Source organism: Azolla caroliniana, unplaced genomic scaffold (genome assembly GCF_043228905.1).
Source record: "Azolla caroliniana isolate FFs.n. ecotype wild unplaced genomic scaffold, voAzoCaro1.0.p SCAF_2, whole genome shotgun sequence".
NCBI classification, from domain to species: domain Eukaryota; kingdom Viridiplantae; phylum Streptophyta; class Polypodiopsida; order Salviniales; family Salviniaceae; genus Azolla; species Azolla caroliniana.
In genome coordinates, this window is record NW_028230437.1 from 9908939 (window position 1) to 9933389 (window position 24451).

The 24451-nt window shown below is 38.2% G+C and overlaps 2 protein-coding genes, 1 non-coding gene and 1 pseudogene across 3 annotated transcripts; 3 read left to right on the plus strand and 1 right to left on the minus strand.

Annotated features, from left to right (window-relative positions):
* The first annotated feature begins 1181 nt into the window (after positions 1 to 1181).
* LOC147867334 (uncharacterized) lies at positions 1182 to 3253 on the plus strand (annotated as a pseudogene).
* A 5800-nt stretch (positions 3254 to 9053) lies between these two features.
* LOC147867335 (uncharacterized) lies at positions 9054 to 11242 on the plus strand. The gene is made up of 2 exons (XM_087339596.1): positions 9054 to 9547; positions 9924 to 11242. Exons 1-2 carry the CDS (start codon positions 9128 to 9130, stop codon positions 11043 to 11045), a joined length of 1542 nt encoding a protein of 513 aa, XP_087195722.1. The 5' UTR covers positions 9054 to 9127; the 3' UTR covers positions 11046 to 11242.
* Positions 11243 to 14980: 3738 nt separating this feature from the next.
* On the plus strand, positions 14981 to 15053 carry TRNAR-UCU (transfer RNA arginine (anticodon UCU)). Its single transcript has one exon. It is a non-coding gene; the product is annotated as a tRNA-Arg (tRNA).
* A 1974-nt stretch (positions 15054 to 17027) lies between these two features.
* Positions 17028 to 22050, minus strand: LOC147867337 (two-component response regulator ORR24-like). The gene is made up of 5 exons (XM_087315125.1): positions 21494 to 22050; positions 20568 to 20720; positions 19683 to 20072; positions 19502 to 19578; positions 17028 to 19208 (listed from the first exon to the last, which is right to left on the minus strand). The coding sequence occupies exons 1-5, from the start codon at positions 21717 to 21719 to the stop codon at positions 17964 to 17966; spliced, it is 2091 nt and encodes a 696-aa protein (XP_087171251.1). The 5' UTR covers positions 21720 to 22050; the 3' UTR covers positions 17028 to 17963.
* Positions 22051 to 24451: the final 2401 nt, after the last annotated feature.

The window sequence follows — 24451 nt, forward strand, 5'->3', positions numbered from 1 at the left end:
ACATTCGGTTGAAAACATTTTGCACTTCCACTATAGATTCACATTTGACATACATATCTAGCAAAGCACTATGAATAAATAGATCTTCATCGAACCCTTTCTGTACATCTTCAAGATGGATTTCTTGACCAAATTCTACTTCCCTTTTGGCTTCCAAACTTGTTGAATTTTTGCTTTTATGCATGTCGTTATTACGTTAAGCATTAAGGCTCTTTAGTTAAGTTATGGTAATTTTTGCTTCCTTTTTAGCTTCCAAAAGAGTTGAATTTTCTGTTTTTATACATGTCCTTAATTGTAACATTTTCTTGTATTTGCTTTCTATGAATAAAAGATACTCTTGAGTATCCTGTAGTTGCTTATTTAAAGTAGTATAATCCTCATCCTCCCTGAAGGTTGATCTATTCAAAGTTTTCAGTTCTTCGATTTGCTTTAATGCATTCATATAATCTTGCTCCTCTTTTTGTGCATTATTTTCCATTTTCAATATCTCAATTTTATTGATTTGTAGAAAATAAAGAAGGAAAATGCCGCCCATTAAGAACAAATATTGGGATACATGTTGCCTCAATGTCGTAAGAAGTCAAACAGGAAATAGGAGTTGGAATTGTAAATTTTGCAATAAACATATGCATGGGTCAGCAACACGAATGATTGCTCATTTAATTGGAAAACCTAGCCATGGAGTAACGAAATGTACCAATGTCCCCAAGGAAATGTTGATTGACCTTACAACTTTGTATGGTAATTGTGGAAGCCAAGCAATTGGCGAAGAAGAAGATATAGTAGCAGAGATCGACTCATTCAACATGCATGAACAAGGTATAGACACAAGCCTACAATAGGTGTCTTGATTACTAATGTTTAAATAATTGTAAATTATTTATCTTGAATTTATTTTTCTTTTAGGTGTTTCTACCTCATGCTCGTCTACCTTTGTTGATGAAAGTCAAAGCATGTCATGTATGGGTGGTGGTAGTCGCCAACCATATCCACCAGCAATTATAGTGAAACAACAACCGTTGCGTAAAGGACATGTGTTACAAATGCAAAGGAAACAACATGCAAACGTTATGGAGGTGAGATGTATCATTGAAGCAAATTTGTCATTTAATCTATTAAAAACACCATGTTGGCGGAACATGTTAGAAGCTTTCTCTACAATTGGAGAGAAACATAATGGAGTCATATATAATTACATGAGGACGAACGGCTTGAAAAATGAGGTTATATCCTTGCAAGCAAAGTTAGAAAGGGTAAAAGGATTATGGCCCAAGTATGGTTGTTCTATATTAACAGATGGATGGGTTGATGTTTCTCATAGGCAACTTGTAAATGTCCTCGTATCATCTTGTTATGGGACAATGTTCCTCAAGTCCATTGATTGTAGTCATGCTAATACAACACCAACAGTTGATAGCTCTTGGTTAGCTGAAAGAATTTCAGAGGCAATTAGAGAAGTTGGTAAGGAAAATATGGTCCAAGTCATTTCAGACAATGCATCTAGTTGTGTCTGCATGGGGTCTTTGCTAGAATCAGAGTTCCCTAATATTGTTTGGACTCCATGTGCAACCCATTCTTTGGATCTACTTTTGGAGGACATTGGTCAGCTGCCTTGGATGAAAAGTATTATGTTGAAAGCAAATAATATCGTACGTTTTTTTTGCAAGAAGAGGAATGCTAGGAAAAAAAATTCTGCTCACAGTAACCTCGCCATCTTGAGACCTTCTAAGACAAGGTTTGGTGTGATGTACCTTGTCATACAACATTTGCTCAAAGTTTGGTATCCTCTTGAGAAAACAGTGGTGAGTGACATGTGGAGGTCTTGGTCAAATTGCAATAAGCCAGATGCCATGAATGTAAAGAACTACATCCTTGATCCTACAACTGAGTCCTCGTTTCAAGTTGTTTTGACCCTAATGGCACCATTGTATAGTGTTTTACGACTTACTGATAGGGAGGGATCCACTATTGGTTTGTTATATGAGTTTATGCGAAGAAGCAAAGATGTTTTAGCAAAAGGAGTGGAAGAAAACATCCCCCACAAATCCAAGTAAATTTCATATTTATTTTAATTTTTTATGGTTTCCTAGCATTAAACCTCCAAATGTTTTCTCATGTTTTAAGATCAGATCATTTTGTAATTACTAATACCCTTTTAGGTACGAAGATGTTTTGAAGTTATTTGACATACGATGGAAATAGTTCAAGAGGCCGATCCACCTTGTAGCTCATTTGCTGCATCCGATGTGGAGAGAGGAGGCTACATTTATTAACCCCGAGTTAATGGATGCATGGATGAGCTATACAGAAAAATTGTACTCGACACTTGAATGTGATATCTTATTTTGTGAATTGCATGAATATCGAAATGGTACAGGGACATTTAGCTATGCATTAGCACGTGAAGAGATATCTATGATGACGCTAGTCACATGGTGGGAAAATTTTGGTGGAAGAACTCCAAAGCTCCAAGCATTAGTTGTCCGCATATTATCCCAAGTAAGTGTCAAGTTTTGAAAAAATGATCAATTTTATAGTTAAGTTCTAAAATACTGCACTTTTGTGTACTACCTTTTATTTCATATTTTGTTTTCTATTAGGATTGCTCTTCTGGGGCAGCAGAAAGGAATTGGAATGCACATGCTCTCGCACATACAAAAAATAGAAACAGACTAAAGGTAGCACAACTTGAACGATTGGTATATGTGCGAGAGAACTTAAGGCTAGTTCGCAAGTTTGAGACTGTGAATGCATCTCGAATGCAGGTATTGTTTTATTCACTTCTTATAATTTACATTCCTCAAATTTCGTTAAGCTTTTATAAACTTGTTTGCAGGTGAATCCAAATGAGATAGATGTCTCTAATACTCCTAATATTCCATCTATTAGCCACGAGAATGATATGGATAGAGAATTCGATGAAACTTATTTTCAAGAAACAATGAGCATGAGAAGAAGGACAAGGAGCATGACAAGATCACATACGACAACATCAAGCGATAGAGTCCCTATTGATCGAATACGGAGGCAGAGGCCAAGAAGAGAGGATGAGCGGTCTTCTTGTAATAGGAGAATAACAAGATCAAGTACATTTGCTTCTTTACCACCAAATGATCAAGATAATGTCAATGGAATAGAAGAAGCAATTCATACAAATTATGATGATCTTACTGACGAAGAACCTATGTTGATGTCATCAACTAACACTGAATCTGATGATGAAGATGGTGATTGTGATGAGGACGAGATCTAATGACTAATATTTCTGATTTCTATACATTATTACTAAGCTCAATAGCCATATGTTACTTTTCTTTGATCTAAGCCCATTTTGATACATTGGAGTCTTGGACATAGTTCAAGTTATGTGTTCTTAGAAGTCAAATATCTGATGTTATGTGTTGTTAAGGTTTTTTTCTAAATTTTGTTCCTACAATGCATTCTATTTCTTTGACAAAATGCAATGTAAGTGTATCTCAAATATTTGATATTATGTGTTCTGAAGGTTTTTTCCAAATCAAAAGATGTGGTCTTTTCTTCAATAGGTATGTTGCACTTCTTGTCAAAGTGTTGTTTTTGTCAAAAGTACGATTTTTTTTGTAGAATTTTAGCTTGTCATGACTCATCATGTGAATTCCCTCAATCATGTGAGGGATATACAGTTTTTGCTTCGTGGCCTTGGCTGTTGTTGTAAATGCCCAACAAGTTTGGGTTTTTTTTTACCTAACAAATATCTATTTGATTTGTTGATTTGTATCCTTTTGATTCTCATATTTGCTCGATTTGCCGATGCAACTACAGCCATGGAATGCTTCGTTACATTGCATATACACGGTTACAATAATACAATATTACAAATATTTTTTAAGAAAGTAAATAAATTTCAAATTCTAGAAGTATTTAACGTATTTAATGTACTATACGTATTTTATGTATTTTATAGGTATTTAACATACTAAAAAACGTATTTAACGTATTTTAAAATTGGGAGGTACTATACCCGTATTAATACGTTAAATACGTATGGTATCAGTACCGTACCTAACGTACCTAACAACCATGAACGCAACCCAACCCAACTTGGGAACAGGCCGTGAGCCGTGTGTTGTACTGCCTTGTATCATGCGTTCATGATCACATGCTCGGCTACATTCGGGAGTCGAAAACACAGAAAGAGGCATGGGGCAATCTCACGAAGATTTTCGTAGCCAGCACGGCTGCACGTAAGCTCCAACTCCGATAGGAGCTAAATAGTATTCAATAGAGGGACATGTCAATCGGCAGATCAAGGAGTTGTGCGATGCCCTCGGGTTGATTAATGTCATCATTGACAATGAAGAAATGGTGCAAATATGCCGCGAAGGCTTGGCACCTTGATTCAGCGCAATAAGGTCGATCGTTCTCTTGAGAGAGAATCCTCCCTCCTTCTTTGATCTCCAGTCGATATTGTTGGTTGAAGAAAATCATGTTCGACAAAGGAACAACTCACATGATGGTCAGATGCTCTATTCGAACCTCAATGGAGGAAGAGGACAAGGTCGAGGAAATAGAGGCCGATTCGGACAAGGCCAACACAACCAAGAGCAACCCCGTGAAAACAACTTCTACTACCGACAAGACGCGTCAAACGTGCGAGGTGGAGCGTCCAAAAGAAGGGGGAGCCATCCTACTAGACTAAGTAACAGCCCGATCGAATGCGAGTATTGCGGAAAACTCGGCCACTACGAAGAGGAGTGCCCAAAGAAGAAGTGAGACTTCGTTTCGACCAGTCGACAACTCACAAATTACGCATTGAATTCTGACTACAATGATCGTAGCGGAATGTTCATGATGAGGTACAAAGCGCACTCAATGGCAACACAAGGTGAAACAAGCACCATGCCCTCAGATAATGTATGGTTCGTTGACTCGGGAGCGTCCAATCATATGACATCTCATGAAGATTGGTTCTGAGAATTATGAAAGACCGAACGGCCCGAATATGTCGAAACAGGCGAGACACAACTCATTCAATACGGCATATCAGGAACGTCCCATTTGGAAACAACGGCAAACAAACCTACCTCAAAAACGTCCTACATGTCCCAACCATCACGAAAAACCTGGTCTCGGTCGGCCAGATTGTCGAACAAGGCATGCAAGTACGATTCAACATTGACGGATGCTTCATTGAAAAAGACGATCGAGTCGTAACTCATGGCCGTCGAGAAGGTCAAATGTTTATCCTTGAGTCGAGCGAGGGGAAGTCCGCTATGTTTGTTAATGGCATAAAAAGTCGAAATTGACTTGAAACTATGGCACAAGTGAATTGGCCACATCAAACCCCAAAATATGCAATCAAAAGGAGTCGTAATCGGACTCCCAAACTTTACCAAGAAGGACATTGTGGGCGTATGCAAGGCATGCCAGTTCGGAAAGCAACGCCGACATCCATTTCCAAAAGTGCGGAATGTGAGCAAAGGGGACCTAGACGTTGTACATTCAGATGTATGGGGTCCGGCAAAGACAGCCACATTCGGTGCAAGCCTTATGCCAAAACGAGACATGGGATCTCGTTCCTCAGTCTCCGCACAAGAAAGCGATTGGATATAGATGAATTTACAAAGTGAAACACAATGCCAACAACTCCGTAAATCGCTTCAAAGCACGACTCGTAGCGAAAGGATACGCACAAACATAGGGAGTGGACTACGAAGAGACATTTGCCCCAGTGGCAAAGATGACAACGGTGCGAACCGTGATCGCACTCGCAACAGTGAAAGGGTGGCACCTCCACCAAATGGACGTCAAGAACGCCTTTCTTCAAGGCGAATTGGAGGCGGAGGTGTACATGGTACAACCACCTGGCTTTGAATCACGTACTCATCCAAAAGCCATGTGCAGACTCAAGAAGCTGATCTACGGTCTTAAGCAAGCACCACGTGCTTGGCATTCGAAGATCACGTAGTATCTTCACCAAATCGGATTTCGAATGTTGAAATCGGACAACTCCCTGTACATCTAAAATGAGAACCCAGTTTTCATCATCCTATACATGGATGATTTGGTGATCGGAGGACTAAATCTAGCCGAAGTCAATACAATGAAATCACTCCTATTTGGCAGATTTGAAATGAAAGATATGCAAGAGCTCCATTACTTTCTTGGCATTGAAGTAATTTGGACACTAGTCGGGATCCTGATCTCTCAACGGCACTACGTTCTCAACTTACTCTACAAGTTCGGAATGACCGAGTGCAAACCTATGTCTACTCCTCTTGACCGTAATCTCAATCTCGATGTCGATTCTGACACAACCGAGTGCAAGCCAACTCAGTATCGCCAACTAATCGGCAACCTCATCTACCTAACCATCACACGATCGAACCTCAGCTATTCTCTCGGCCTACTTAGCCAATTCATGCAAAACCCACGAAATCTCCATCTTGCGCTAAGAGGATACTTCGGTGTGTCAGTGATACGATGGATTATGACATTATGTACAAGTTGAATACACTTATTCGACTTGAAGGGTACACAGACGCGGATTGGGCCGGATAAGGATGATAGACGATCGACATCCGGATATGTCTTCTCCCTCGGTAGCGGAGCGATCTTGTGGAGCAGCAAGAAGCAACCGATAGTCGCACTGTCAAGCACAGAGGCTGAATACAAAGGCACGGCAGTCGTTGCATGCGAAGCCGTATGACTGAAGCGCGTACTAAAGGATCTGTAATAGTATCGACTGAAGGTTGAAAAAGGAGGGAGGGTTCTCCCTTGCAAGATGGTCAATCTAATCGTGCCAAATCATGGTGCCACGCCGCCAAGGCAAATTTGCACCATCTCGTCATCATTGATGATGACATTGATTGACCCGAGGGCATCACATAGCTCCTTAATCTTCAAGGTATAGCTGGTGATTGACATGTCCCTTTGTTGCATGTTATTGAGCTCCTGACGAAGTTGGAGCTTTCGTGCAACCGTGTTGGACGCAAAAATCTTCTTGAGATTGCCCCAAGCTTCTTTCAGCGTTTTCACCTCTCAAATATAGTCGAGCATGTGATCATGGACACATGATGCAAGGCAATACAACACATGGCTTGCGGCCTACTCCCAGGCTGGGTAGTTGGCGTGTGTTGGGTTCGGTTGTGTTTCATGAACTCCCTTGATATAGCTCTTATAACCTTGTCCAACAAGGTATTGATGCATCTTGTACTCCCAAGATGCGAAGTTTGTCCTATCGAGCTTCTCTGTGGGAAGAGCGCTTCCCATGTGAGTGTTCATGATGTCGATTACTTCTCTGTTGCTTGAACCGGTTCTGTTGATCGTCGGTGTGAAGCGCAAGTCAGTTGAATAAACTCGATCAGAAAACCACACACTCTGATACCATGTAAATAAAGAGAGACGTAGGTAGTGTTGTGCAACGGAAGTGAGCTCTGTGTGTGTGTGAGTGCATGTAAGGCAAGACAGCGAGAGAAAGAGGGAGGGGGCTTAGAACAAGAAGCTATACTAGTGAAAAACAAAATTACATCCAACAGTAACTAAGTTACAAAGAGTTGGTTTAAATACCAACTAGTCTAGGGCAAATGCCCTTTCTACTAATTACAAAACTAGCCTAGTATGATGTCCACTGGCTAGCGTAAACACTATCTCTATGGGAAGTTGAGTTCAGTTCTCAACAAAACATTACTTCAACAAACTCACCAAGTGTACAAATTCATCAAAGTTTGAGGACCCATCCAGCTTAGATAAGTCATCGAAGTTTGACAACTCCCCGGAAACTCCTTCCTAGTTTCGGTGTAATTTGCATTCACCTATTTTAAGGTCTAAATTTCAAGATATGTCCAAAAACTCGGTAGATTTAGATTAAAGACCTCATGGATATTGCCGAATTTATTGAAATGGAGTCTCTTGACATGTTAGCATGAGGAACAAAAAATAAACTGAAGTTTCATGTGAATTCGTGAATCATGATATAGTCGATGCTGAATTCGGGATCCTTGGGGGAGACGGTGGGGTATGACCAAAGGACGTGTGTAGGTAGGTAGGCAGATGGACTCTTGTGAGAACTCAGCTTCTTTTTGTCAGTCAAATGCACATCATCATCATTATTCACTCTCTTGATATGTGTATATTCTGCGCTTTCCGAGAAAGCAAAATTTTAAATCTAAATTTGCTTTTTGTTTTTTGGGAACCGGTTTTCTCCAATAAGAAAAACAAAAAACGCATTTGTTTTTTCTTTAAAACTCTTTCTTGTCCTCTTGGTTATCGAGTGGGGACGGAATTAAGAACCTTTTGTTTTTGTTTGCTTATTATTTATTTTAATTTTCCGTTTTGCTTTGAAAACAAAATATCAGCAAAAAGAATTCAAATTAAATAAATGCGTAATGAAACAAGAAAAAGAAAGGAAAAAACTAACCTTTCTCTTCTTTGTGTTTTTGACATTTGAAGTAGAAACAAAAAAACAGAGAAGACGAGACTCAAATTCCCATTTCTTTTGTATTCTATGCTTTTAATGTTTCAATTGAATTTTCTAAATGTAGCTACAGATACATATTGGGAGGAGTCAGAGAGAGACAGAAGAAGGGGCAGAAGAGAGAGAGAGAGAGAGAGAGAGAGAGCGAGAGAGAGAGATGCAATGATTATGTATAAATGAGCAAGCAGCTCACACAGATGGAGATGATCATGGCCATAAGGAACTCCTCTTTTCTGCTGAGTCAGAAAAAGAAAGACCTGAATCAACAGGAACACAGAAAAATTTAGCAGAGAGAGAGAGAGAATGACAGTGAACCCTCTGTAGTCCACTCCAAGCTGAGAAATAATATATATATGCATATATGCATATGCACAGTGTACTACTATAGAGGAACAGGAGAGAAGAGGGACAAAAGGGAAGGAAGATACATGTCAAACATATTACCGAGAAACAGTAGAAGGGGGAGGCAGAAAAAAAAAACAGGCATACATAAAGAAGATGTATATGTGTGAAGAAGGCATATAGGGGAGAGAGAGAGAGAGAGAGAGAAGGAGAAGACATACATACATACATATATGTGTGTGCAAAATTAATGTATGTATGTATGTATGTATATTGTAGAGGGAGAGAGATTTTGGATTATCAGGGAGAAGAAAAGGAGGTAAGGTGGCTATGGCGAAGAGTAGCGTAGAAGAGGAGAGTTTGGTTGTGAGTAGTAGTAGTACTAGTAGTAGTAGTAGGGTTTCTTCCAGCCTCGACCAGAAACCGGCAAATACCAATATCAATAGCAATAGGTGTATAGCGGCGGCGGCGGCGGCGTCATCGTGGAGTGGCGTGGTGAAGAAGGGGTCTTGGACGCCGTGTGAGGATGCCCTACTGCTGGAATTCGTGGAGAGATATGGCGATGCAAACTGGAACAATGCGCACCTCCTGTTCCCGGGCCTCCGCCGCGGCGGCAAAAGCTGCCGGATGCGATACCGCAACCAGCTCCGCCTTGGCCTGCGCAAGGGCCCCTTCACACCTGCCGAGCAATTGCTTGTCACCCGCGGTGTCGCCCTCTACGGCAACCAATGGTCCAAGATCGCAGACATGGTACTACTATGTGTTCTATATATATATATATATATATATATGAATGCTTCCTTCCATGCCTGCTCTTGTATGTATGTATGTATGTATGTATGTATGTATGTACAGCATCAGTCTGCATTCTTCTTCTTTCTTCATTCATGGTCATCGTCATGGAACCCTAATTTACGTTTTTATTATGCCCTCACAATGCCAATGCCAATGCCATTTCTTACTGCCCAGTGCTTGTGCTTCTCCTCAAAAACCCTACTTTGCTTTGTTGCTTCATTGTGGTTTGGGATTGGGATGGAATCATGCATTTTATTTCTTACTTCTTGCAATTGTGGTAGAAAACAAACAAACAAACAACCCCCCCCCCCCCTCTTCCATTCCATTGTAGCTTCCAGGCCGAACCGACAATAGCGTCAAGAACTTCTGGAATGTCCGGCTCAAGCGATTGAAACGCCAACAAGGCATCGAAGACGCGGTGAAACGTGCGAGGTCGTCCGCGGTCACACCCTCGAACCCGACCCATGACCTAAATCCAAGCCTTAGCTTAATACTAAACCCGAATCCAAATCCGAACCCGAACCCAATGTCACCGTCTTCATCATCCGCTTGCTCATCCATCACGGCCGGAGGTAGCAATGGAGATAATAAGAGCACCACTCGAACCAGTTCGACCACACACGTGAACACCTCCGTCGTCTTCACGAATGAAGACCCCCAACCCCTTGCATGGATCCCTACTAGCTCCATGCTTGTGAAACCCCCCCTCCAAGAAGATGTGACATTAGGCCAATGTGAGCATGTGAAATCCCTAGAGGGCTTACGTTCGCCCCCGCCGCCTTTCGGTGCACCACACCAACTCCAATTCTTCTCCCACTTGCATATGCCTCCTCATCAACCCATCCATGTGAATGCAATCCAACAAGAGCTCCCTTCAGTCCAAACACCCCATCGTATCAACTGCCCCCGAGATGAATGCTTACTATCGGCCAATGCATACCACAAGAACACACCCTTAGCGGAGCACGTGCCTTTGTACCAAGTAACCCACATGAACCGCCCCCAAGATGAGAAGCTCCCTTCAGTCCAATTTTCACACCCCATGAACCCCCCCCAACATGATTGCCTACCCTCCATCACACATGTGAATGCACCCGATATTCAGCCTTGTTCGTCTCACATCTTGTGTAGCCCCCCGGACAAAGATCTCTTGGAGGCCTTTGCAACCTCACCCTACAACAACAACCATAACAAATACAATTATAACAACGGCGATGACAATGCCTCGTTCCTCACTGATTGTCTTCAAAGCCTAATGAATTGCTCCGACGGCTCAAGCTCGCCTTCGTGTTCTAAGCTTCTAGAACCTTTGACTTCAAATTCATCGATCTCTCAATGCCTCGAGGTAGAGATGTCACCCTTCTTTAGTGGCACACTTGATAGTCTTGTTGTGTCAAGTTCCTTGATGTGGAGATCTATACCCACTTCCACTCCTTCCAATTTCCACTCCTAGGCCCAAACCTGATTCTATATCTAAATCTAGGCACAATGCTTTATATTATGTTATAGATTATCTTAAATTTTTTTAGATTCGATCTCTATGTCAAATAAAAGGGAACCTTTTATTTGACTCTAGATCGAGCACAGAACCTTGTTTTGTATAAGAAATGAAAACATGTAATGAAATGACATTCAAGATTGAGAATGATATTTTATTTGTAATGCAAGTTAATCTACATGTTTGTTTGTTTATTGAAATTCACAAATGGATGCCGTCGTAAACCTATATGCCTTTGGTTTGAGAAACCATGCTAGATTTCGATTTGCAAAATCCATGTGCCCAAAACTTCTTGATTAATTGTATTAAAGAGCTATTTCCTTTTTTACTTCATCATGCTTGCTATGGTTCTGGTCTTTGTGATATTTCCAAGGGAACACTCATGCATTCACTTGGTGTAGAACACTCGGCCCAAGGCATATTGGTATTTACACATTTCACAATAATAACCATTGCACAACCACAATAATAACCAGATAGAAAATTAACTCTTCACATTTTGGTATTTAACTTCTTTATATTTGATTGTTTTACACTTTGAAATATCTCTACGAAATAATGAGGATTATGATAATGCATATTTGATTTTGAAGTAGCTTAGATTTCTACAACCTCCTCTTTAGTATTTCTATTGTATTGGTTCCACTTGGTGTATAGCACAAAATAACTTGTTGGGTGTTTTATAACTTTTTTTAAAATGATTTCCATTGTATTGGTTCCACCTAGTGTGTTATTGTTGAATAAGTAGATTGAGAGACATTTTTGTTGATATCAGTATAGAACTAGGAAAGTCACAAATAGCATGTGAATTAGCTTTTTAAGTGTTTGGTGTGGAGATGTTTGAAGTGCAAGGTGATCTATATGTTGATTCTACGAACAAGACGATTGGATCGCAAGCCTTGCCCACAAACTATAAAATTAAACACAGATTAATTAGTTAAAATCTTGATACAAACAAAAATTCATTGGGAAAAGGGCACAGGCGAAGGAAAAGATAAGAATGTGTAGCATATATAAATATGTTGAAACTCATTCTTTGGTGATGATGTATTAGCCTTTGGACTAGGCAGAAGATATATATTATAATTTATGAGTTTATGATGAATTATGGTCACTATTTTTATAGCTTCCTTCATGTTATTCTTTATATTTGTGGATAAGTTTCTATTAACTATTAAGAAATTGTTAAGTACCTAACTCTTTCTTTTAGTTAATGACAACGACAGATTGCACATGATAGATTACCTTGATAGCAACAACAAGGATGTTTAGAGTTTTAACATTGTCTCGCCAATGCACAAGGCAAATCTATTGTTTAAAGAAGCCTAGCTTAGCATGTTTATTATTTTAGCCTAAATTTAGAGAACATTTTTAATTTTTTGGTTAATAAAGCTCTTGCTTCAATAACAATAGTGCATTCTTTCAGGAAATTGTTAGATCATCACCAATGTCGCGTATGGTCTATGTGAATGGCTGGAAATGTCAACACATATCCTAGCACGAATGCAATCCATGATGAGAGAACAATGACGCACAATCTAAACATATGGTCATAATGTAGACAAACCAACATTAGTCCATAGCAATGACGGTGGCGTCTAATCACAACAAAATCAATAACCAACAATTACGGCAATGATAACACCTCAACAAGAACTCTTACTATAGATTCTAGACACTCTTTGCAAGGTCATGAACTCATTTCAAAACTCAATTGCTCACATCCTTGTAGTTCAATATTCAAGCATTATCAACAAAAGGAAATGTGTGTACAACTAGGGAAATGGGAGAGAACTAGGAAATAGTACGACTATCATCTCACAAAAATTGTAGAAATAAAGAAAAAACAAAAAAAAAGATTCAATTAGCTAGAATGCCAAAGAGATGTGACTACAACGCTCATATACTATTGTCCAATGAATTCTATAGAAATTCCTAGGCGATGCAAATATAATCATGTATGTCTTGAAAGGGTAACATGCATCTGAAAAGAAATGTGCACTAAGGGGTGTATTCATATGGTGGTAAAGACTATCCCAGTTTCCTCCAAAATGATTGCTTTATAGTCATGGCAATTGCTCTTGTTGGAGGTAATTTATTGATGGGAGCTAAAAGTGAAGTGTCGTTCGGCATTCCATAAAAAAGTGATGTATCATAAAATTCCTCATTTGGTCATAATTATAAACCTATTGGCCTTGTGGGGTGATTTCTCTTTCCAAAAGTTAGAGCTAATAGTCATTATGTTACTACATCACATCGGTATTTGATCAAATTGACGATCATATTTCCATTAAAAATATCTATTCCCCGAAGAGTCAAGGGAGATGTTCCCTTTTATTGAGAGGTCCAATCTAGTTCGCCTAGCTTTAAGATGAATCAGGTGAGTTGATGAAGTTAGTTCCCTTAAAGAGATGATCAATTAAGTTAATTAAGTTGATGGTGTGTCCAGTCTCTACATTTGGCACAAATTTACGTGGTTGAGTAAGGCTCAACCAGCACTTGATATAAATTTCTCCAACAAAATTATTAAATTCAAGTGACATCTCTTTTATATGCTCATCTTGACATATGGTTAAAATCTCCTTCACGTGAGAAATGTTTCAGTTAAATCCATGTGTATGCACAAAAGTCAACCCATGATGAACTCTAATCAATTATAAAACAATATTGTAGTAGGTATGAAGAAAGTTGAAGCATATGAAGGTCAACTTAATATATAATATTAGTTCAAAAGTGTGTGTGGAAAGTGTCTCCATCGCTCATCAACTTGCCAAACATATGAAACTTCTCCCGGACTCTAGTATTACCTTTTTGACAATAGGTGGTTGCTTCACCTTGTGAAACCTAAATATCATTTTGCTTAAGATTTACCTATTAAAACAAATTAACATCTTGTAAATATTGATGCTTGAAAATGGAATCCAAACAATATTTATCTTTATTTACATGAATTCTCTTTTATTTACCATTAGAAGGCTTTCATAAATAAGCAGATGTGATCCCACAATTGGAGGGATTAAAGTTATTCATCAAACTGTCATGGACAATCTCCCTTCAATGTCTTTACATTTGATGCAACATAATGGTTTTATCTTGTTATGATAAGAATGTCATACAAAGATTTCCTTGGAGGAGCACAAAAAGTGTATTATTACAAATCATTGGACACTAAAGAACCCAATCTTTTATTGTGCACAAAGGTCACATATATATGGTCTCATGAGGGTATTTTCTCCCATGCTTATATACATATGTGCAATGTTGTGACAAAATTGACAAGCAAACATAACTTTGCATTTACCATTTGGAAAATATGGCATAAATTGATGATGTAGAGTTATGCATGACACCAAATCTTAAATTTTTACGGGAATCGCCAATCCAACCCAAGCTAATGTTGGAATTTGGACTTTTACATGTTCATAAGCTTATAAAATTGATTAGAACGCTAATAACCATCAATGCACTATATGATATTCTTATACGTTTTCTTTAGCGATAACATTTCTTGTTATGCTTAATATTAATTTCATGTGGAAAAGGAAAATGTAAAACATTTCAATTTGATAAGTAATTTATAAGGGTACACCCATGTTATGAAAGTATTTAGGCCATATTCACAATTCAATATATGAGGACCAAAAACCATGTGACAATTAACAATGTTCACCGTGACTTAGAAGCGTAAATTTGAAGCATGTATATTTCACATTTTTTTCCTGTATGGGGCATATTCCACTCAAAGGTCATATTCTCTTCATGAAAATGTTTGTGAGGAAGGCCAAATTTGAGGAGGGTTGGAAGACGCAAACAATATTTTTTCATCATCTCATGTGAAGAACCCTTTGTACCAATATTAGTCTAACAAATTCTAGTTACCTGAGTAGAAGGCGCCCGTGGCCTAATGGATAAGGCACTTGACTTCTAATCAAGGGATTGTGGGTTCGAGTCCCACCGGGCGTGTGTGTTGAGTTAAAGTTTCTGTCTTTTATCATTCGTTGGAAATGATTTATATAGCTAGCATTAGTAATTTTCTAACTATAGATCCAAAATAACATCTCACTAAAGTCATCATGTATTTATATTTATACTACATTAGGACACTTCAATATCTCAAATCCCTTGTATTATTGTACTCATTTGGCTATGTTATAGAATATGTATGGACATAGCGAAATCGAGAGAGAGAATTTTTGTTCTAAATGGGTAGTTAAGGCCTTTCCCCCCATTTTGCATGGGTTTGATACTAGTCTCTATCGACACTATGCTCTAACATCGATAATGGACATAAACCCCTGGCAATCAACTTTTGATCCATACAATTATTTAGGTTTTTAGGCCATCCCTTTGTCTCTTGTAACAATTGGTGGTTATTTTGATACCCAATTCTTTTGATGTTTCTAATCTATATCATGTAATTATCTTGTTGACTTTTGTCTCACTTTGAGGTTTTTATTCATAATATGATGATTAGTAAAAGCATTGCGCCTCTAAGACCATAAATATCATTAACATGAGTTATATAGAGAGAGATGTCATCAAAGACATGGACTAGTCCTTCAAGTGAATGTAAACTAACAAACTTCGATGACAAAAAAAGTGAGCTCAAGATTCACTAAATCTAATAACTTTGATTCCACAATAGAAATGTGATCACCATTTAACTTAATTTTGGAAGTGTTAACAAAACTTTTGTAGGACCAAATTTTGAACTTTTAAGTTTTAACGTTGGTAGAATATATATATATATATATACTCTCTCTCTCTCTCTCTCTCTATATATATATATATATATATGGTGTATGTAATATGTGTATCCTATGTATTAGAACATACCTTGAGCAACCAAATACTAGAGCACCAATCAATTAAGACATGATTATGTATGAAAAGAATGGCTAGAAAGAGGAAGGTCCTACATGCAATATTGGTCCACATAATATTTAGAAAACTACACATAACAAAAAATGGATATATCACCTTAAGAGTTGTATAATGACCACTTCAAAACTAGAACTTTTCACTCAAATCAATTTGCTTCACATTACCAAATTTAAGCCATATTTAGTGTCATACGCTTAGACACCTAGTCTAAAGGAAGTAAGACGATAATCATAAGAGAGTGCCATAATTTAAAGAGGAATAAATACAAATTTTGATTTTTGTGAATGCATCAAAATTCGCATTTGGAAAGAGGAGTCGACATCAACTTTCAAACTTACCATTTAAAACCCTCAATATGAGAAAACCACTATGATCATATGCTAGTCCAAACCAATATTGCAATCAATTGTATGCGTAGCCCTCACATGAATCGTTATTCACAAAATGGCATTTTCGGGAACAAGAACATAGTAGCATAGAAATGTTTTAAAAAAACCCATATCAACCATTCGAATAAGAACTTTATGTTATTTCAACCTATACTATCCTACCTAGTACTCCCTCAGTACTACATACACATTATTCTTTCTGCAAGGTTTCCTTCGAAGGACCAACAATCATGATAAAAGTTAGCCACACGATTCACATCTTCACCCAAACTAGGAAATCCTAAAATCTGATTTCCCCAACACATCAATCCAATCATCATGAATACATGTTTAAAGACTTCATCGTTCTAGAAACATGAAATCATCAAAAGGATTTGTGTGAAAACTTACATGATCACATTATCAGGTATTTTTTACATAGATCTTAGAACAAATGCTTTCTGAAAAAGAATCTCAACAACTTGATGTTTCCAATGGGGGGCATTGTGATAAAGGTATCACATCTTCAATCATTTCCTAAACTCAATGGTTGTTCTGACTAACCTACATTCCCACAAATTATAGTAACCTCAAATCAATCAAAACATTGAAAAACTCCACTTAACATTATTACTATATTTCAATAATTCTAGAGAATCTTATGCAAAATTTAGTATTTGAGATCTCAGAATTATAACATCAACTTGCAATATTAAGTTCCCGTGTCAATACAGTAATTAAAAATCAATATTTATAAGCATTCATGTACAGGAGATTTGAGCATTAGTGTTCTTGAAAAACAAGAAACCCACATAGTAAATTATAAACCTGGAGAAAATCTCTTGGAGATCATAAACAAGAGAAATCCTTCGAAACTTCACTTCGAGCAACCAATTTGGGTGATACAAATCCTCACCAATTGTAACACTCAATAATGAAGTCCATAGCTAACCTCTTCAAGGACATTTTAAACAAACCGTCCAAAAGAAAATAATAATGTTATTACATTGTACCATTGCAAACTCTTATATATAGGTCTACTCAATGATCCCTCTGGCATTTTGTCGCATCCTTGTGCACATAGCTAAAATATATATTCCTATGGCTTACTTCAGTGTAAAACCTTCATTCATGGTTTCATTCCACAAACATGGTAAAACTATCACACAAAAATAATTGTTAGCCATCCACTGGGTTCCCTTGCTTTACAGCACCTAGCCCCTCTTTGTTTTCCCCACATACAACAAGAACTTGAATATGGTTATACAAAGAAGAAGAAGCTTGATCTGGTCTCTTGCAAGCAAAGAACAGAACCACCACCATGGTGGGACAGGCTGTGGCGTGCAAAAGAATTGCATCATTCTTTTATCAAGCCTGCCTATCTCCACATCCCCACCACGGCAAAAATAAAAGATTATTCCATGTAGAAAACCATTCTCTTCACAATTCCGAGAAATATCACAACCAATGAACAACCATTTTCCGTGTTGGTTCCAATCATATACGCTTTTTGATGATTATGGACATAACATATTCTCCCTGTTCCCCACCAAAACAATAAACCTTTCCATTCCATGATATATAACAACTTCGTACAAACTATGGCACTAAATACACAACATTAGGACCTCACTTGCTTGAAAACCATGCTGAGTAATTCATCTGAGACTTGCTCCGGAAGCCAATCATGGCCTTCTTCCTTGACCTTCAAGTTGTTCTCACCTTGGAAATGTTCGTGCCGAGAAGCTTTAAAACGCCCATTATTATTATCCACACCAAATCCTGTACTACATAACTGACCTTGGCCAACACCACCTAAACTCAAATTTTGGTTATGATTGATGTTTCGTATAGGGGCATTACGAGGAACTTGCCCATAATCTTGAAACACTTGCCAATTTGGCTCTTGATCTTGCTTCATACCACTAAATTTAGACCCGAATTTATGCATTATTACCTCATTTGACAGAGATCCATCAAGCCCAGAAGCTAAGGGGGGAGAAACCGCTAGTGGTATACAAGCAGTAGTTTCGTTGAAAACTCCACCCACCCATGAACCTGTTTCAGCAGTTGATATTAACCCGGATTGTGCTCTGATACCAGTTGTGGGTATTGTAGGCAACCCGCTTTTAATCCCTTGTTGGTGCTGAATGGCTTGAATAAGCAAAGAATTATTTGAACTAGTAGTAATATTATTAGTCCCAGACAGTTGTCCTATTGCACCAAAATTGGTTTGATTAGCTAGAACTTGTTGATTAGCTAATACTTGGTGTTGCTGTTGATTAGCTAATACTTGTTGTTGCTGTTGATTAGCTAATACTTGCTGGTGTTGATTAGTTAGTACTTGCTGTTGTTGATTAGATAGTGCTTGTTGAGTAGTTGGTACTTGTTGATTAGCTACCACTTGGTGTTGTTGATTAGCTACTACTTGTTGGGTTCCTTTGTCGTATGTTCCGAGATTTGTAGGCTGAACCGGAATTACATCAGAAATTCCAGGCTGAAAAGCTCCTTGGTTGGTTATTAAAGGTTGGCTGTTATATGTGGGTAAAACTGGAGACCTTGACATCAAACCTCCATTATTTGCATTCTGAAGGGCAGTAAGTTGCAACAGGATGGATGGGTCTACCTTTATATTGTTGGGTGACCCTAATCTACCTAAAACTCCCGCCTGTAGTGTTGATACCAAGCCTTGAGGAGACAATGGGCCCGACCCTGTAATTGCTCTTAGCTCATTTAAGCTCGCTAGATTGGCCGCACTAACTGACGCAAAGTTTGTGTCTGTTGTGCCAGTGGGAAAAGGAGAGTTTAAACCACCAGGAGGATGTCCTGCCCCACCACTGATCCTTTTCAGATACAACCGGTATTTCTGTCGAACATAAATCGAAAGAAGTTAAAAGTGTATAAAAAATGCAGAATCCCCACAATAAGGGAAAACCAACAAAATATTACTTGTCTAAGAAAACAGTGAGAGTATTGCCTAAATATTACAATTACAAATACAGAATGTACAAATGTTATGTTAAGGTGGTACAACCTTGGTTGCAGTTCAACTGTTAAACAATAGGAATCATAAAAAGTGTTCATATTTGTTTGTGATATCATTACAGGAGTTAACTAGCACTTTCTCAAAAAGAGTTACTTTATGAATTCAGTTCACACCTGTAAATGGCTCGCAACGTTTTCCCTTGTTAAACCTTGAACATTCATTAGTTCAAGTATTCGTTTTGGTACAGCTTCTGAATAATGAAGAAAAGATCAATTGTTTACGTATGAAAGCATATAACTACTTCGAATATACTTGTTTTACAACTGTTTACAGGAACAAAAAAATGCTACTTACTATCAATCCCTAGTTGGTTCACAGCACCAACAAACTGTTGGTGAAGATCGACCGACCACACAACCCTTGGCTTCTTTGTTGTTGATGGGTCATCATTATCGATATCGAGATCTTCATCTTCTTCTTTAACATCCTTCCGTTTCTTACTCTGCTTCCATGACACATCAGGACCCTCGTTTGCCGAGGAATTGTAATCTCCATCATCAGATACTTGCTTAACCCTATCATCTTCATTCATGCAAGATGGTCCTGTATTCCTCCACTTCTTCCGCACAACATGTTGCCAAATGTTTCTAAGCTCTTCCATTCTAACTGGCTTCAGTAAGTAATCACATGCACCATGTTTGATTCCTTTCATTACAGCACTGGTCTCTCCATTTGCTGACATCACTATATATCATAATTTCAATAAGGACATCATTACATCTCATTTCACAATGCAAGGGTGCCAATACATATCATTTCATGTGAAAAGGACATCACTACCTGCCACTGCACACAATGAGGGTACTACTATATGCCATTTGACATGGTGAGGAAACATTAACATGTCATTTTACATTATGAGGACGTTAATAACAGGCCAAATCACTTTAGGAGTACATCAAGCATCTCAAAATTAACCACTAAGCACCAGTTCACATTAGGGCGCCACTAGTGACCAAGTCACATTGTCAGGATGTCAGAAACATGCCATTTCACATTATGAGGGACATGACTACAAGCCACTTTCACACAATGACGATAGCATTACATACATGTCATTTCACATTATGAGTAAACCGTGTATCTTGAAATTTGACAACAGGAAACTAAGAAAAGGATGGATATGGACGGGATTAACTTTTAAAAAAAACTAGTCCTTTACATCAAAAGGGAACTCACTTATAACTGGCAAATCCATCTCCAATCCCACAAGCTCAAGGAGTTTAAAACCATCCATGTCCGGCATGCACACATCACTGATAATCACATCAAAACTGTCCCTATTCTCTCTGAGCATAGCAAGTGCTTCTGTCGCTTTTCCATAAGCTGTTACTGCAAAAACTCAATATCCTTACAGTTTAGATTTTTAGAAGACCAAACGTGCTTCTCAAACAACCATCAATAAAGAAATCCATACATTAAAAATAGTGCGTATGAAGCTCATATATGCACCAGCCTTTCTTTCTCATCATTTCCTATAAATATAGAGTAACTTTTGCATAATTCCTTAAGTCAAAAAATGATAACCTCTTATACATATTATATATATGTCATATCCAGTAGACATGTGCTAGAAATGATTTTCTCCTTCTTTTCTAATTTGCATACACACATATGCACACTTTATCTCTCTCTTTGCTTCACAATATCAATTCACCACCAAAAAAGGATATAAATCCAAGATAAATGAATGGATGGATGGCATAATGTTATCCCTTTCTCCTTGTAATGGCTATATCAATTCACTACAAAAAAAACGAATCTAAACTAAACGAATGAACAAAATGATGTCCTCTCTCTCCTTGTCATACCAGATATCAAGTTATATTAATCTAATTAAATGAATAGAATGAAAATACCCATGGGACTTAAGAATCTAAGCTAAATGAATGAATGAATATATCCATAAGCTATATGAGATCTACACTAAATGAATTATGAATACATTCGTTGAGATATGGGAATCTAAGATAAATGAACGATGAATATACCCATGAGCTATGATAATCTAATATAAAAAAGGATGGCATACACCTATGTGCTATGTGATTCTAATGGTAAATGAATGAAGGAAAGAATGAAATACAGCCATAAGTAAAACCCACCTTGATATTGGCATCGTCGAAGCATTCTATCCAAGATGAGGAGGCAAATGGGGTCATCATCAACAATGAGGACACGCAAACCGATGGGGAAATTGTCCGTATTGGGACTGTTGTCTGCCATTGATGAAATGTCTGCCCTGGGAGATGGGCGGTGGGCACTTGTAGAAGGAGAAAGCGAAGGTGAGACAGAGTGTGTTGATGTTGCAGTAGTGGTAATAGTAGTCATGGCTTCTTTCTTCTTCTTTGTTCTAAGGTTTTGTTACAATTTACAAAGGTAAAGGAAAAAACCCTTTGTTTTAGCCATGGTTTCTTCATTCACTGTTTTTTGTTGTAATTTTTACAGAAAAAAGAAAAGGGGGAAAGGCAAAACCCCGCTTGTTTATTTGGATCTGGTTTCATTCCTTTTTAAGTAACCTCGAATGAGGTCTGTGAAGGCGCGAGAAAAGCACTCCTTGAGCTCTGACTCGCCATACACAGATCTACCATAAATCACAAAAGGATCTATCTAGATGAGTCCGATGAAGACGACGAAGGGAAGGGAGGAGAAAGAGAAGGAGGAGAGAAAAAGTGCAGAGAGAGAAAGAAACAGAAGTGAAGTGGAGCCTTAGAGAGGTGTAAGGAAAAGGGCAAAAATGTAAGCTATGGAAGCTCGAATGAAAAGGAACAAAAAGAAAGAAGGAAATTCAGAGGTTTTGTTTTGGTTGAGAGAGAGAGAGAGAGAGAGAGAAAGAGCACAAACCCACCCCCACCTTCTATCTATAAGGAGAAAGAAAGAGACACGACACTCTCTGTCTCTCTCGCTCCTCCTCTCTCAACCCCACATGGCTTCTTTCTACACATCCTTCATGTACATATGCATGGATGGAATTGATGTGTGGATGATCATGTATCTATCCATATATCTATGGATGTACATATGTGTGTATGTATATGTATCTATAATATGCATATGGATGGATTTATCTATGGGTTTATGCATGAATTTGTATATGTATGTATGGATCGACGGATGGATGGACACATGGATTAATCTATGGGTGTATGTATGTATGTGTCTCGAATTATATCCTCCATTGTTGCTTGTGTCTCTATATCTTTTTGTATCTAGGTTGTGTGTGTGTGTGTGTGTGTGTGTGTGTGTGTGTGTGTGTGTGTGTGTGTGTGTGTGTGTGTGTCGCAAGCTCACGAAACCCATGTTCATATCCTATGTGCTTCTCGCCATACAACACTTTTTTCATAGTAGGTTATCCCATGCCTATCGACCTTATTGTTCCCTACACATGAATTGCAAAGGTTCTTTTGGCTTTTTGGCCTTTTGTAGGACTTCAAACCCTTTTGTCATCTTTTTTGCATTCGCCAAGCATTGGGCTCTATGGACACTCCCAACCTATTCATAACCAGAACAATTTTGGGCAATCAACTTTCAATCCAGATCATTTAGGCTTTCTCTCAAGCAATCCCTTTATGCTTGTTGTGCCTCCCCTAACATTGTTGGGCATTTTTCTTGCTTCTTGTTTTAATGTTTCTTATCCGAAATGTTGTAACAATATTTATGGGGTGTGTGTGCGCGCGCTTGTGTTTAGATTAGATCTTTCTTACTTGAATGTATGTGTGTGTGTGTGCGTGCGCGCGCGCGTGTGTGCATGTTTATTTCCATGTTGTTTTGTGGTTTCCTTTGATATCAATGTATATGTTTTGCACACTTAATTATGATTCATGGCATTTTGGTTCCAAGGATTGACAAGAGGGGGTGTCAAATTACAAACTCTCCATCCAATCAACCACTCTTGAAATGTAGTGTGTCCTTTGGCCATGATCTTCATGTGAGTGGTGCATACATAACCGTGATTTATAGATAGAGCTTTAGCATTTTCCACTCATGGTGCAATTATGCTAAGGATTATGCATATATTTATAACACACTCAAACACATAATAGTGTGATTGTTTAAGTGTGTGCATCATTAAGGTAAATGGCATATGATAGACATGTTGCGATCTCAACACATTGCAAAACATGTATCTAATATGTTTAGGCACATACTCATTCTTTCCTCATCTAGACGTGACTAAGAATTTCATGCTACTTAGTTGCCCTATGTCATCTCCTACAACAAAAGTCAACAATCAATTACCTCCATGGTAAATGATAAGGAAGAAATTGTGTGCTTAAAGTTGGACACTCATGAAGTATGAAAGAATTGTGTGATATATACCATTTAAGGGTATGGACTTTATACACAAATTAGTGCACATATGCTTGGAATCAAATGAAAGAAAAAGCTCCATGGAGAGGCCTTGTTCCGTTGAGGAGGAAATAAATAGCACTAGCCTTTGTTGTGTATAATATGCTTTGAGAGGTTAAAAACACGTACTATAAATGTCTCACACTACCGAAGGGGTGGCCCTATGGTTGCAAAGGTCCTTTCTTAAAGGATAAGCGCTTCAAGACATTACTTGCAAGCCGAAGTGAGGCAATAAACAGAGGGAAATTGAATGATAAATGCATGACACTTTGTCCAATACATGATTATTAAGACAAAAGAAAAAGACATTGATTTGCTTTTGAGTCTTTGAGTTTCATAGAGTGGAAGAACTCTAGCACAACAAAAGATTCTGTATGTGAACGATGTCATAATCGAGCCTCCCCATTACAATAAGTTGAATCAAGTTGTTCATAGGTATGTACATTTAGGTAAACATTGTCTACAATTATAAAAATTGACGGGAAAGCCATGCATGTATATGTTGCACACCATTGTTACTTTAATCTAAGACTTCCAATACTTTAGGTCTCTCTCTCACATGCGTAGAGGCACAATGATATATGCATATACATGCATATATAGCTCTTTTTGAGCATCGAAAGGCCTTTTTTATCATTTTATTCTTTGCTTTCATTGTCCATGTCTTCCTTTACTAATGGTTGTAATGGAACTCTCCATCATGTGGTCCTCAC